The sequence below is a fragment of the Alosa alosa genome, chromosome 20, assembly GCF_017589495.1.
Source record: "Alosa alosa isolate M-15738 ecotype Scorff River chromosome 20, AALO_Geno_1.1, whole genome shotgun sequence".
Classification (NCBI taxonomy): domain Eukaryota; kingdom Metazoa; phylum Chordata; class Actinopteri; order Clupeiformes; family Clupeidae; genus Alosa; species Alosa alosa.
In genome coordinates this window covers 24,241,815-24,256,814 of record NC_063208.1, presented here as the reverse complement: position 1 = coordinate 24,256,814, position 15,000 = coordinate 24,241,815, and the positions used below count along the sequence as shown (strand labels likewise).

The following is a 15,000-nucleotide window of genomic DNA, read 5'->3' as shown; positions in this document are numbered from 1 at the left end:
TGTGCATGCGTGTATGCATGCATGTGTGTGTGTGTGTGTGCGTGCGGAAGCGCGCATGTGTGTGTGTATGTGTGTGTGTGTGTGTGTGTGTGTGTGTGTCCTCTGTCAGTGTTCTGTGCCACAGCGTTAAGCAGGCTCCTCTGAACAGCAGGGAGTCAGCAAAGGATGAGTCACAGCCTAAATCTGAGGTGTACCAAAGCACCCCCCCCCAAAAAAAAAAACACACACACACACACACACACACACACACTCTCACATACACACAAACACACACACATGCACGGTCAACTACACTCACTCAACAGTTACTCTTGAACCACTTTGGCATGTGTTCTATCTTCGGCAGCTAAGAATAGACACAAAAAATAAAACCAAAAAAGACATAATCCTCCTTAGTCAGTGAGTCCACAAAAAGACATAATCCTCCTTAGTCAGTGAGTCCACAAAAAGGCAGTGGCTCGAGCCCCTGTCAAATAACAGCCACAGCAGAACTGGGCTGTCAGCTCTTTAAGGATCAAACAACAGTGCAGTCCTGCTGGTCAAAGACGTCGGGAAGTAATTCACTCTGCCCAGTAGCAAAGCAAGCAGCAAAGTGTAAAACCACATTGATGGTGCGAATTAATTGAGGTCCACATCCCTCTCATCATATCATGGATTATACCTGAAGGGCACAGGTGGGATTTTATTGAAGCACTGAGGTGCAGACACATTTGTACACAGACACACACACACAACCACTTTATTTTGGTTTCTACTGTAGGGACTGTAGGAACTACATTGAGATTGGAAAGAGTCCACTGAAAGAGCACCTTGAAAGAGTACATTGTGACTTTCTGAAGACACACACACACACACACGCACAGCCTGATACTACTTTCTGATGACACATTTACTGACCTCCCGCTTCGGTCTAGCGGCTAGAACACACAGCGGCTCACTCAGAGCGGCTAGAACACACAGCGGCAGTCTGCATTGATTTTTAATGGCACACCTTGACCAGCGAGGGTTACAACACACACACACACTGAGCGACTCAAGCCTCTTCCTCCTCTGGAACAAGTCTCCATTTCCCTGTGAGCTCTTCTTGTCTTTGTGAAGCAGAATTTACACAGCGCTGCATCATCCACCCACTAATAACTGTTGTGAGACAGGTTCGTTTTACCCCTGCTGGGTGGCAATTCAAAGAGTGGGGTTAAATGTCCAGTCTGGGTGAGTCAACTCTGAAGCAGAGGTAAACCTCCTAATAGAGGTGCATGAATCTCCAAGCAAGACAAAGCCATGTGGCTCTTGTATAGGAAGGACTTCTGTGAAAAATACGGTCCTTGCGGTCCGTACCCACACGCAGGATGAGCGGCTAGGACTCACTGAGGTGAAGTGATGATGGGGTGAAGACACAGCAAGCAAACGAGGATTTTGGTGGAGAGTGCAGATTTATTCACAGTGTGAAAACAGTGCAAACAAAAAGCAAACAAAAAGACTTGACGACAAAACAAAACAAAATTAACCAACCGGTTTCTTAAGCTAGCAGTCACAGTTCTCAACTCTGTATTATCCAGACTTCACACAGCACCTCTCTCACAAGCCTCTCTCACAAGACCCTCTCCTGTGTGAAGTGAGCCAGCCTTTAAATAGGCCAGCCAATTACCCCAATCAAGGAATTGGGCTAAACCATGCTAGAGGGGTAGCGGTCTGTACAAATACTTTTAAAATCATTCCTCGTACAAACACATACATACACAAGACAAACACAGCAATAAAATGATACCCTTCAAACAAATAATCAGGGTGAGTGCAGGTGAATGTCTGGTTGCAAAGTCCTGTGTGTATTACACAAGGTAGTTCTAACAGTTTAAACCAGGAACAGGAAGTTAGGGGAAAAGGAGAGGTCTCCTTTTCACATGACTTCTCATTTACTTTTTCATTTAGCTGATTTACAATTTTATCCAAAGCTACTTACATACTTTGTAATTATTACAAGGGCTAGGGTCTCCCCAAAGCAACTCAGATATAGGTGCCTTGCTTAAGGGCACAACAGTGGCACCTAGGAATTGAACCCACAGCTGGCTAGCACAACTGGCTGCCCAGCTCCTTAATGGGGTCATCCCTATGTTCCCTGGGTGCTATGTTCCCGTTTTTCCCCAAAAGGGTCCTATGTTCCCCGGTTGCAATAATGTTAATAATTTTTTTCTGAAAAAAAGGGTCCTATGTTCCCCGCTAATTGCCTAGGGGAACCTAGAACCCATTTTTTTAAAAGGGTCCTATTTTCCCCAGTCACATACAAAGCGGTGAACATAGGACCCGGGGAACATAGGTACCCTCCTTAACCACTACACTACTACCACCCCCAAGTCAACGTGTACCCAGGTTTGTCACCAAACTTATGTTTCAATGGTAGCCCTACTCGGTGTGAGAAGGCATTACTGGTGATGTGGTGTTGGGATGGTTATCCTGCCCTGAGTTAGAACCAACTAGAGGGAACCACAGATTCAACATTCAGCCCGCCTACGTAGCTACAGGGAGCTAGTGAAGGGGATTCAGTAGTAGGATGACATGTTTCCTCTTTTAGGACCAAAGACCAAACACGGCACGGACTGAATTCTGGATCATCTGCAACCCAAGGGTCTCACCGTACAATGCAAGCAGGGCAGCTAAAATAGTACTGTAAAAGACACAGTCAGAGTTAACAGTCTCTAGTGAAGCGATGTCGTGACGCAACCATGACGCATGCCGAAACGAACGCACAGAGAGCATCTGAGAGGTTCCGAGCCACGTGGGCGCATTGTGCATGATTCACACGAAGAAGGAGGAGGAGCACAAAGTCACAATAATAACCAATTTATGATGCTTATTTCTAAATCTGGGAAAAATTTCTAGACTGGGAAATGTCAACATGCAGCAGGGTTTCGCTCAGCTCAGCTCACTGTGTGCTTAATTCCTTGCCTCTGTGTCGTGGGCGTGGAGCAACAGGGCAGAGGAAGTCTGACTGACTGCATCATACAGACGACTTTTTAATCTCGTGCAATACAGTCGGCAGCAGTGGATGGGATATAGGGAGGTGGAAGGGCTGCATATATATCCTCAGTGGATGCACGTGATTTAAAGCACAAATGTGTCTATTAATGTATGAAATTGAATACACTGAAAATAGAAAGAGCAATCATCTAAATCTATTAATACATTGGAAATAGCTAAATTGATAACAAACTGTGTAATGCACTATCTACAGTAATTTCAAAATAGACAGATCTAAATAACTTTATTCATCTAATGAGAAAGAAGTGATATCTGATTCATTCTCTCGCTTCACTACCTAAAGGTTAAAGGGTATGTCTGACAAAACGGAGATCCTTGTCATTGGGTTCCAGCATATGGTGAATCAAATTTTTAGGCCTATTAGGGCCCAGACACACCAATCTGATCATCGTCTGTCGGACGTCATCAGACAGTCAGGCGAGGTCGGTGACGAGTCGGTTCGGTGTGTCCCGTGCCGTCATCTGTCGGAGTCGGCATTCATCGGCATTCATTTTGGCCAATTTGACATGTCGAATCAGCCTCGAATCAGCCTCAATGACCAATCTGGTTGGTGAAGTGCTAGAACCCTTGACTAGCCCATTATCTCAGTAAGTAAGTATATCACCATTAGCCCTACAAAAGAGAAAAATGTGACAATAAAAATGAGAAATCGGCGAATAAATGACTGGAATTACAGAAGGGCCCTTTAAAACTCGCTTATACCGCAAAGCTTTTAAAGAGTTTATTTAAGTAAATTTTTTGTTTTGTCTTGTTTTGGTATTGTTTTGCCTTGTATACTGTCTAATAATGTATTTTTTTAATTTTTTGAAGATACATTTCCATTATTCTTGCCAATGTTGATATGGTCTTTGTATTTGTATTGTTGTTAGACATTTTTGTTCTGTTTATTCTTTTATATATGTAAAGCACTTTGTAACTTAGAAAAGTGTTCTATAAATAAAGATTATTGTTATATACACTTTTTGATAAATTCTTCAATGCTCAGTCCACCTCTAATTGTCCATGAAATGTTTGCGCTCCAAAAGGCTCAGTCCTGACTCTGTAACGGTACTGTAACAGCCCTGCCTCAAATATGAACAACCTTTTGCAAAACAGACAGATATTGCGATTTTCTTTTTTGCAATTAGCTTTTGTGATTAGGCAATTGTGTTGGTTACGATTGCGATTGTGATAAATGCGCAGCCCTATAGCATACTGCACCTTTAAGTGATGACGACGAGAGTGGATCCAGGAGCAGAGACTGGCTGCTCCAGGCAGGAGCCCAGGGGCCCAGGGCTGGCTCTCAGCACGCTCAGCAGCTAACACATGATTTAGCATGGGGGCAAAAATGAAAAGAATGGAATGGAAAAATATGAATATGAATATCAAAGCTACTGACTCCTGTGGAGAGTGGTGATAGTACAGGGGGCATCTTAAACATGCTGTTATTTCACAAAAAAAAGAATGAAATATTCATGTAGAGAAAGAAAGAATGAATAGTGTTGAAAACCCCTGCTGTCAAAGAGGATTTCAGAACAATATGTTCTTCAGCATCTTGGATGATTTGGTGTAGCCTGCCGAGGAAGATTGGTGGGGGGGTTGGGGGGGGGGTTGGTGGGATGATATTTTTGGAGTCTCTCTTTCTCTCTCTCTCTCTCTCTCTCTCTCTCTCTCTTTCTCCACCTCTGTCACTCTCAGAGGCGTCTAAATTTAGCAGAGCTCCTCTTCAGCGTTTAGAACCCTGCTGTTCATTAGAGATACCCATGGAACACAGGTCCTAGGAGGAACAGCACATAGACACGCACACACACACACTGATGTGCACACACACACACACACAAACACAGCCAGCCAGTCCTTTCTGACAGGCTTGGCGTCAGCTGTGCATTAATCTAAGACCAGGAGAAGAGGAAAAGGAGAGGAGGAAGAGGAGGAAAGGAAGAAAGGAGGAGGAAGAAAGGAGGAGGAGGGAGAGCGAGGCGTGCGAGGGACAGAAACGGTGAAGGTGGGGCAGAGGCAGGGAATGACGGGAGGAAGTCGCCACGGCCCTCCTCAGCCCTGGCACCATCGCCATGGTGACCAAGCAGGGGCGCGGGCGAGCGGGAGGAGAGCCAGTGTCGGAGGCCCCAGAGGGCGTGCGGGCACCGAGGTACCATGCTGCAGCCTGGCAGCACACAGCGTGCCCGTGTGCCAACCGCACCGGAGCTGGCAGAGACGCCAGGCGATGAGGTAAGGCCCCGACTCTGGCCCTGCCGGCCTCTCACGTGTCTGTCCACCACTCCCTCTCTCATTCCATCTCTCTCTCTCTCTCTCTCTATCTCTCTCTCTCTCTCACACTCCTTCTTTCCATCTCTTCATCTCTATCGTTCATCCTCCATTTCACTCTATTCCCTTCTTTTCTCTTCTCTCCTCATCCTGTCCTTCTAGGCCCACAGTACACACCTAAGCAGTTTTCTTTCCCTCTTTCTCTCTGCAGTAAATCACAACCTTCTGCTTCTTCTCTTCCCTTCCACTTTACTTTATATCCTCTCATTCCCTTCCTCCTAATTCTTTCCCCTTCTAAATGTCCTGCATCCATTAAGTCCAGTGAAAGTGGAAAGGGAGCATAACTGGCCATAACTGCCCAGCTGACGACTTCTCCAGCATTGCATGGAAAAATGCCTTTTAAAAGCCACTTCCTGGAGGCCAGCCAGCCGCAGCTGCTGACTGACTGCGGGAAGGGCCTGGCCCAGGTCTGGCGCGGTCCCACCCCAGGCGGTGGGTCTGCGTTCCCTCTTGGCCATGGCTGGCATCCAGGAGCGATAGCGGCGGACGGGTGATGGAGAGCAGAGGTGTGCTGGCGCTGGACAAGGGCAGCTGGGAGATGGAGCGATATGCCAGTGACCCAGACACAGGGGTGAGTCATGGTGCCTGGGTGACCTCTTGACCTTACAACACACACACACACACACACACACACACACACACACACACACACACACACACACACACACACACACAGACACGGACATATACTCATGTGTACTCCCTCTATTTCTCCCTCTCTCTCCTTCTCTCTGTCTGTCACACACACACACACACACACACACACACACACACACACACACACACACACACACACACACACACACACACACACACACACACACCTATACACATACACACCTATACACATACACACCTACACACATACACTTGTGTGTGCACTTCCTCTCTGTCTTAATAGTGAAACAGAGAATGTCCTCACCTATCGCAGCATTTCTGCACATAGAATGAGAGGCAGAGTGGTCAGCAAGGCATGCCAACTTTCCCTGCATTCTTAGTCCAGTCCAGTGTTGCTTTGTCTCTATCTGTTTGATGTTCAGTAGGAATGTCCTTGCTGTTGTGTTCTGGAGTGTGTGTTATGCCTCACTGTGACAGACCGCAGCCTCCACAGTAACAGATGGGTCTGTGACCACTGCATCAGATACCTCTGAGTTGCCTTGTGTCCATTTTAGTTTGATTCTGTTGCACAGGTCATTTAGGTCCGGCCAGCTGAACAAACTCCCAAACCTGCAGGTTGTGTGTCCAGTTTGCCATTATCTTTCCTCCTGAAGCCTAGGGAGCTGTCTTTGTTGGCTGTGGCAAAAGGGACTGCAAACACACACACACACACACACACACACACACACACACACACATGTGGCGTGGGCAGTGTGTGTGCCCTGCAGGGAGGGTTCGTACAGACGACAGTTCCCAGAAAAGGTCATCCTATTTAAGGGGAGAAGATGGCGCAAAGGTGACCAAGCACAGCAGTCTGGTCCACTGTCAGGTGTGTGCACACGACAGCCAGACAGAGAGAGAGAACAGGGGGAATAGAGTGAAAGAGAGAAAAAAGGAGATAGAGGGGGAGAGAGAAAATTGGAGAATGAGAGAGGTAAAGAGACTCATAGGGAAAGAGAGAGGGGAAGATTGAATGAGAGATAAATAGAAAGAGAGAGAGAGAGGTAAAGTAAAAGTCAGAGAGAAAGAGGGAGGGAAAGATTGAATGAGAAATAAAAGAGAGAGAGGAGGAGCAACAGAGGGCAATGGCAATAGACGACAGATGGAGAAATTATTAATAGAAACCAAACCATGATAAAAAGAAGGAATAGGTATGAGAAGAAACAAATTATAGACTAATCTAATGTGAAGGTGGATGAAATGAAATGATGCATTTGAAAAAGATGAAAATAACAAAATGAGAGGGATACAGTATGAATAGATGTGCTATTACCACTTCTCTCTCTCTCTCTCTCTCAAATTGAAATTCCAAATGACAAAATAGACATTCATCTTGCCAAAGCAGCCTCCACTTCACCATCTCTCTCTCTCTCTATTTCAAACACGTGGCCAATCAGAGATTTTAAGTAAATGAGGGAACAACATGTACAAAAAAACGCTGTTTTCCCTTGATGAAAGTTTTCCCACATATCCACTTTGGCCAGAGTTTTCAGAAATAATTGTTTTCAGTGATAAAATAAATAAAATAAAAAAATGTCCTATGTGTAAATGAGGTCTTAGAAGCCATCTGTTGAGCTTCTAGCCACAGTATTTTTGTTGCAAACAAAATCAACGTAAGTGTGCTCAAATGACTAGATAGACGAGGCACTGTTGCTCATCTGTCCATCATCGTACAAAGCCCAATTTTATTGGTCCGAACAGCTCTGGTTTGGGCCTAGTTGATCCACAACGGAACAAGTCCAGACCGAATTTCCCAACCTCAAATGTTGCGGGCACAGCTAAGTTCGGCTGGCATCCAGGCTACATGAGGGATATGGGAATAAGAAATTGAAGGGTCTATGTGTAGACCAACATCCAACCATTGGCATATATCACAGCGTACATCACAATCAAACAATATAACAGAAAAACAAACAAAAAAACTCTACTCTCCCTCTCTCTCTTCCCCTCTCTTTATCTGCTGTAGCAGTCAGTCCCCCATGGGTCTTTCTGGCATGTTTACCTTCTTGAGCGGCTGGCCTGCGCTGCACTGCTGTGTGTGGAGAGTGGGTGGTGGGTTAGCGCTAGCCGCCGTGAGCGCTAGCGGCGGGTGGAGAGGGAGTTGAACGCTGAGCCTCGGCTCTTCACCTGACACTTTTAACACAGCATGCCTGTAATTAACCTACAGCACACCAAGCAGAAGGAAAGAGAAAGAAGAGAGAGAGAGAGAGAGAGAGAGAAAGAAAGAGGCAAAGAAAGACAAATAAAAATAAAGATAGTGAGACATGCATAGAGGAATAAAAATAGAGAGTGAGGAACAGACTGAGAAAAACACTACAGAGAAAGCCAGAGAGAGAGAGAAAAGAGCGAGGCAATGCCTTGATAAGACAGTGAGCAAGAGCAAGAGAGTAAAAGAGCACTTGGAAGCAAAGGAGCTGACTTCTAGCTACTCGTGCAAAGGAGCTGACTTCTAGCTACTCGTGCAAAGGAGCTGACTTCTAGCTACTCGTGCAAAGGAGCTGACTTCTAGCTACTCGTGAGGAAAGGAGTACGGGCGGTGAGGTCGCATTCCCTCAGATCTTCCGCCTCAGGAAGCAACAGAGGCAGGGGAGCAGGTCAGCCTCCTAGGAACAGCAACGCACCGCGCGCCAAGATGGTGTTGCATTATTGAGCTATACTCACACACACACACACACACACACACACACACACACACACACACACACACACACACACACACACACACATACACACAAACACACACACACAAACACACACACACAAACACACACACTCACATATACACACGCACACAGACACACCTCATAGACACACCTCACACCTCATATACACAGGCACACATACACACACCTCATACATACACGCAAACACAGACACACACTCACATCTCACACATACACACACATAAACCACACACATACACACACACACACACACACACACACACACACAGTTGTGTGTTAAGTTACAGCTTAAGACAGAAATCTGACTTCTAATTCTCCCTGTTTCTTTTTTGGCTAAATGAAATTGAAATGGCTTCCGTCCACCACCCTGCTTGAGACAACCCTGGATCCCTTTATGAGGAGAGAAGAAAAACGCCCACTCGCTCAGGCCTGGACAAAGGCACAAGGCCACTCCACAGGAGCTCTCAAAGGCCAGGTGTGTGTGTGTGTGTGTGCGTGCATGCATGTGTGTGTGTGTGTGTGTGTGTGTGTGTGTGTGTGTGTGTGTGTGTGTGTGTGCATGTGTGTGTGTGTGTGTGTGTGTGTGTGTGTGTGTGTGTGTGTGTGTGTGTGTGTGTGTGTGTGCATGCGTGTGCATACATGCGTGCATGCCAATTGGACTCAGACACTCTCCTCCATCTCAACACAAAAGAACCATGTGATAGGCAGCAGGCCCATTGTGATTCATGTTTTAGGAGAACCAAAAGAAAGACACTCGCCTGTGATTCCACTCCTCCATCTCTCTCTCTCTCTATCTCTCCATCTCCATATCTCAACCCCCATTTTCAAATCAGGGAAATCTTTGGTACAATCTCACCACAACCCTAGATGGCGGAGAAGATAATATGGCGTCCTCTATTGAGCGGCAGCGTGACACACTCAACTTTAATGACATCCAACACCTTCTCGCTGGCAGAGAATAGAGTCGCGCCTGAGAGAGTCCCTTCCACAAAGATGTGACAGGGACCAAGATGGAAGATAAAAAAAGTGTGAGGGAGAGAAAGGATGGGGGGCAGAGAGAGAGAGAGAGGTGAAAGAAGAGGAGAGAAGGCAACAGGATGAGGAGGTGGAGGAGGATAGTGAAAGGAAGCCATTGTGAAGGGGAAGGGGAAAGGAGAGTGGTAGAAAGAGTTTGGATCTACTGCATACAAATAAAGAGAAATGACCAAACTGTGCATTCTGCATACACACAGTAAGGTTTTGGCCACTCTGGCAGCCACACTTTGTAACAGCTGGCCAACCCATAACAAAACACGAACGCCATGCCTATTTGTGTTTATTATTATTATTATTATTATTATTACTATTAGAGGTATCTTATTATCACCTTGTGATAACATTTCAATTATATATACAGTGCTGTATGTCCATAGTGGCTTTGGCAATAGTGTTGTTGGAACAACCATGCCTATAATGGCTTCTTTAATAGAACTAAAATTGTGTGACAGAAAAAGCATGAGAGACTGAGACAGACATAGAGAGAGAGAGAGAGAGAGAGAGAGAGAGAGAAAGAGAAAGAGAGAAATGGGATGGAAGGAGATTGATGATTGATGAGTGTGGGAGAGAGGAAAGAAGGGAGAAAAGATGGATAGAGAGAGGAATAGAGAGAAAGAGGGAGAGTGAGGGAGTGAGAGAGAGTGAGAAAGAGGAAGAGGGGGGGTGGACAGGGAGAGGCAGAGGGGAGAAAAGATGGATAGAGAGGGAGAGGCAAAAAGAATGGGAAACAAAAGCAGAAAAGAGGCAAACAGAGGAAGAAGAGATGGAAAGGTAAAAAGGAGAGAGGGGTAACGAGGGAGATGGTGAGAGGAAGAGAGGAGGCATTAAAGACAGGAGAGGAGGAGAGAGAGGGGTAACAAGGGAGATGGTGAGAGGAAGAGAGGAGGCATTAAAGACAGGAGAGGAGGAGAGAGAGGGGTGAGAGAAAAGTATTGGAAAGACAAAGGTAAAGAGAGAGAGAGAGTGCGTTAGAGAGAGAGAGTGTGAGAGAGAGAGCGTTAGAGAGAGAGAGCTGGGGTGACTGATGAAGTCACACTCACCTGAGCTGCATCCAGCACATTAGCTGACATGGGGTAGCAGGAGGGAGATGGAAACCATGACCACAACAATGACAACCCAGCGAGATGGAGAGACACTGTGTGTGTGTGTGTGTGTGTGTGTGTGTGTGTGTGTGTGTGGTGTGTGTGTTTGTGTATTTTATAATTACACATATTGTTTTATGGTTCAATGTTATGTTATGTTCTGATGTTTTCTATGGCAACACTTTCTTCATGAATGGTCACGCTTTTTAAAATGGATTAAATTGAAAATTGAGAGAGAGAGAGAGAGAGAGAGCAAACGAAAGGAAAGAAGGATTGGCTTGCTGCTGAGCCAAAGACAGAAACATGGACAGCGACCAAAAAAGAGCAATCTCAGAGAAACACACACACACACACACACACACACACACACACACACACACACACACACACACACACACACACACCACCTCCTAACCTCCTCAAACCGAACCAGTTAATCAGAGTGAAACAGGACACCATGTTTTTATTAGAAACACCAAAATAGGCATAATTTGTGACAAATAACTACAGAACCATTAGGCCACATTAGCAGGCCATGTATACGTCCTCCCAGTCATTCATTTCTGATCAGATTTATTTCTACAGAGCATAATGAGGGGAAACATGTGAGCTTAAGCTTCCTGGAAATTAATTCTGTGACCTTGGTGCTGATAGCACCACCACTTAAGCTGTGTGGGCTTACTATTGAGCTACCAGAGACACTCAGCCACCTTCACTAGCCACACACACCCACACACACACACACACACACACACACACACACACACACACACACACACACACACTCACAGAGACACACACACTTAGAGATCCATAGCAACCAACACTGCAGATTGACACACACAAAATACATATAAAACACCCACTTGCTACACAAACAACCTCTAGCTTCCTTATACAAAAGCCTCTTTACACAACACAAACAAACATCCTTCAGGCATCCTTATGTATCCTAAGGTATGTATCTGTAACAGCAACCGAAACATTCAATATATCTGTTAAAATGCCTATATCTGTTTACAGCATGCTGTCAACAAGATGTCTTTGGAGTTAGAATATATCTTTCCCCAATGCACAGAAATCCTTGGTAACCATGTTCTGAAAATGCACACACACACACACACACACACACACACACACACACACACACACACACACACACACACACACACACAAATACTCACACACACACACAAACACTTTTAATATAGACACTCCCATCACACACACACACACACACACACACACACACACACACACACACACACACACACACACACACCCCACCCCCTCACCTTGCTGGTTGAGCTGCAGGGTGCTCTTGCTCCACTGCGAGAGGCCCACAATGGCCACCATCTTGGCCCCGAGGCTGGAGCGCCGCTTCTTGTTCCCGGCGAGGACCCCGGCGTCCCCGACTCCTCCTCCTCCTCCTCCTCCTCCTCCTCCCCCGACCCCGCTACTGGGGCTCTTCTCCAGGCTGTACATGGCGCCGCTGATGCTGGAGCTGCGCACCACATTCCGCGCCGCCGCCGCGCTCATCCCGCCCGGACTGGGCACGTCTACCGAGCCGCTGAGCATCATGGTGCCTGCACTGGCCTGTGGGTAAGGGGGCGTAAGCACGGGAAGAGGCTACGGGAGAGAACGGGAGAGAGACATATAACGTCGTGTCAGTGGAGATGATGGAGCCTACACAATGCTTTGCGTACCCTACAATGCTGCCTCTGTTATATGTTATACTATGTATGTGTTACGAACGTCTGTCTATGTTTAATGTATGTTTGGTAATGTAAACATGAATTTATTGGTCATTCCAATACAGCTTATTTAGAGTGAGTATGTGGGTGTGTGGAGGAAAACTTCTTGAAAAACCTTTTAACAATTTAAAATGAAAGCAATGTAATAATTTATAAATTAGGTTTCCTGAGTTGTTTGACAGAACTGCGTTTCTCCCATGTCAACTTATCATATTATCAGTTTACACTGTATTCTATTACAATCCTTGATTCCACCAAGGATTTAAACAAGGGACAGAGAAAGAAAGTGAGAGAGAGAGAGAGAGAGAGAGAGAGAGAGCAATAGAAACAGGCTGGCAGAAAAACCTGGCTGTCAAGAGAACAAATAATATGTGGTCACTGTCAGGCAGAGATGGTTGAGACAGAGGAGAACTTCTTTCCACACTGTGAAAAGTGTGAAAATCTAAGATGGACATTCTTCCCCAAATTCCAAAAAATGGCCATACTTCTTGGCGAAGGGCCCTCTGCTGCCTTAGCTTTGGCAACACTGTTCCCACACAGTCCCATGCCAATAAAGCAACTTTTAAATCGAATTGAATTGAATTGAGAGAGAGGAATGCCTGCAGCAAGAAAACATAGTCAGTACAGCTTGTTTGTAGTTAGAGCAGGCATGCCACAGCCTTGGAGAATCATACAACCAATCAAATGACACCCCTACCATTCACACTCCTGAAACATGTTGATTGGCTGGGCTTGTTTACGGCTCCGTCTGACCCACTTTGTGCCACTTATAGAACCGAGACTGTGTATAATATGAACGATGATATGAATATATTTTTGAGCATAGACACACACACACACACACACACACACACACACACACACACACACACACACACACACACATACACACACACACACACAAACACACACACAATTCCTTCAATTGAGACTAGAATCACAGACCACACCCTGTCTGTTGCTAGTCTGTGATTGTTTTACGTGAAGCATTTCTCTCCACCTTGATGCTAGCGTTCATTAACCTATCTGTCCAATACCCATCTTGGCAACATCCAACTTACAGTATAACGTTAAAGCACTTACAAAACTTAAAACACTAAAACACTTCTCTCGTTCTTAATTTGTCTCTGTCATTGCGAGTTCTAACGTTAGAGCACTTAGAACTCGCAATGACAGGGACAAATTAAGAACGAGAGAGACTTTCACTTTTTAAAAGCCCTTTCCTTTGATTTTTCCCCATTACAGAGAGCGTGGATATTGATAAAAAAACAACAACATTACGTCTAATCGCCCGACTAACAGCACTGGCAGTGAAACGCTAGCAACATTCAAAAGCAAATCCCCATCTGCCATATGAACAGAAGCCACAAATCCTCTAACACAGCACGTTCCTTTTTTTTTATGAAACAGAACTGACACATTATCAGTGGGCTTATAATAAGCATTTTCAAACCATGACATGGAACTCAGCAGGGGACATGAAGGTACAGACAACATTGACATCCAGAGGGAGAGAGAGAGAGAGAGAGAGAGAGAGGGGAGATAACTGAGCTGTATTAGTCATAGCTCCCACAGTACGTAAGCAACACTGTATTTGTTCTTATTTGTTCTGGTTTGTACCTGTCTGACATTTACAAGCCCTACATATTTTACATCAACATTAAAAACAAAATGTGTGTTTGTGATTCATCCTCAAAGGCAGGACTTGAAGTGATCCCTCCACCTTGGTATACCCTCACACTAAAGTCAGGCAGGTCCAAAAGGTCAGCCAAGGTCATGGGAATGGGGCCAACAGGCTACAGGAGAACGTGGTCCATATTCCCAGTTCCACATGCTACACAGTGACCCGGATATATGACTCCATGCCAGCTTAGAGCCAGAGAGTGTGTGACCTTGAGAAAGCACTCAAAGTCACACTCAAACTCTCTCGCCTACACATACACATACACACACACACACACACACACACACACAAATATACTTATGCAGACAAAAATACACACAGTTACACTCAGATGTACGAACATTTTGCGAACATAGTGTTATCAGCGTCATGGACACAACGCAGATTGCGAACGCTGTCAGACCCAAGTTTCCATCGTATTTATCAATCGTTCAATCCTTAGTGTAAACTGCGCCTTTCTCTGCCTTTCTCCACCCATAAACGCAATTTACGAACGTCCACAACTGAATGGCAGTGCCTACATACAAGCGCAGTTAGATGAAGTTAAAACATTAAAAAGAATCAAACATTTAGGATCATGAAATAATACCATACATGATAAGATGTAAACAAGCAGGGAGATAATGAAGATCAGTAGTTCTACTCAAACTACTTGTGCACATAGGCTATGGAAGATTGGTCAAATCTAGCAAGTAGGAAAGTTTAAGTGAATGGCGGAAAGTGAAAGTAAGACATTCATGAAAGGCCAACTCTAAAATTAAGGTTGC

The 15,000-nt window shown here is 45.3% G+C and overlaps 1 protein-coding gene across 1 annotated transcript in view; it reads right to left on the bottom strand.

The window, feature by feature from the left end:
- Positions 1 to 15,000, bottom strand: part of LOC125284986 (regulating synaptic membrane exocytosis protein 3-like) — a 69,519-nt gene that overhangs the window by 41,984 nt on the left and 12,535 nt on the right. Inside the window, 1 exon segment of the mRNA XM_048229168.1 lies at positions 12,091 to 12,424. Coding sequence (XP_048085125.1) covers positions 12,091 to 12,376 — 286 coding nt within the window. The 5' untranslated portion in view covers positions 12,377 to 12,424.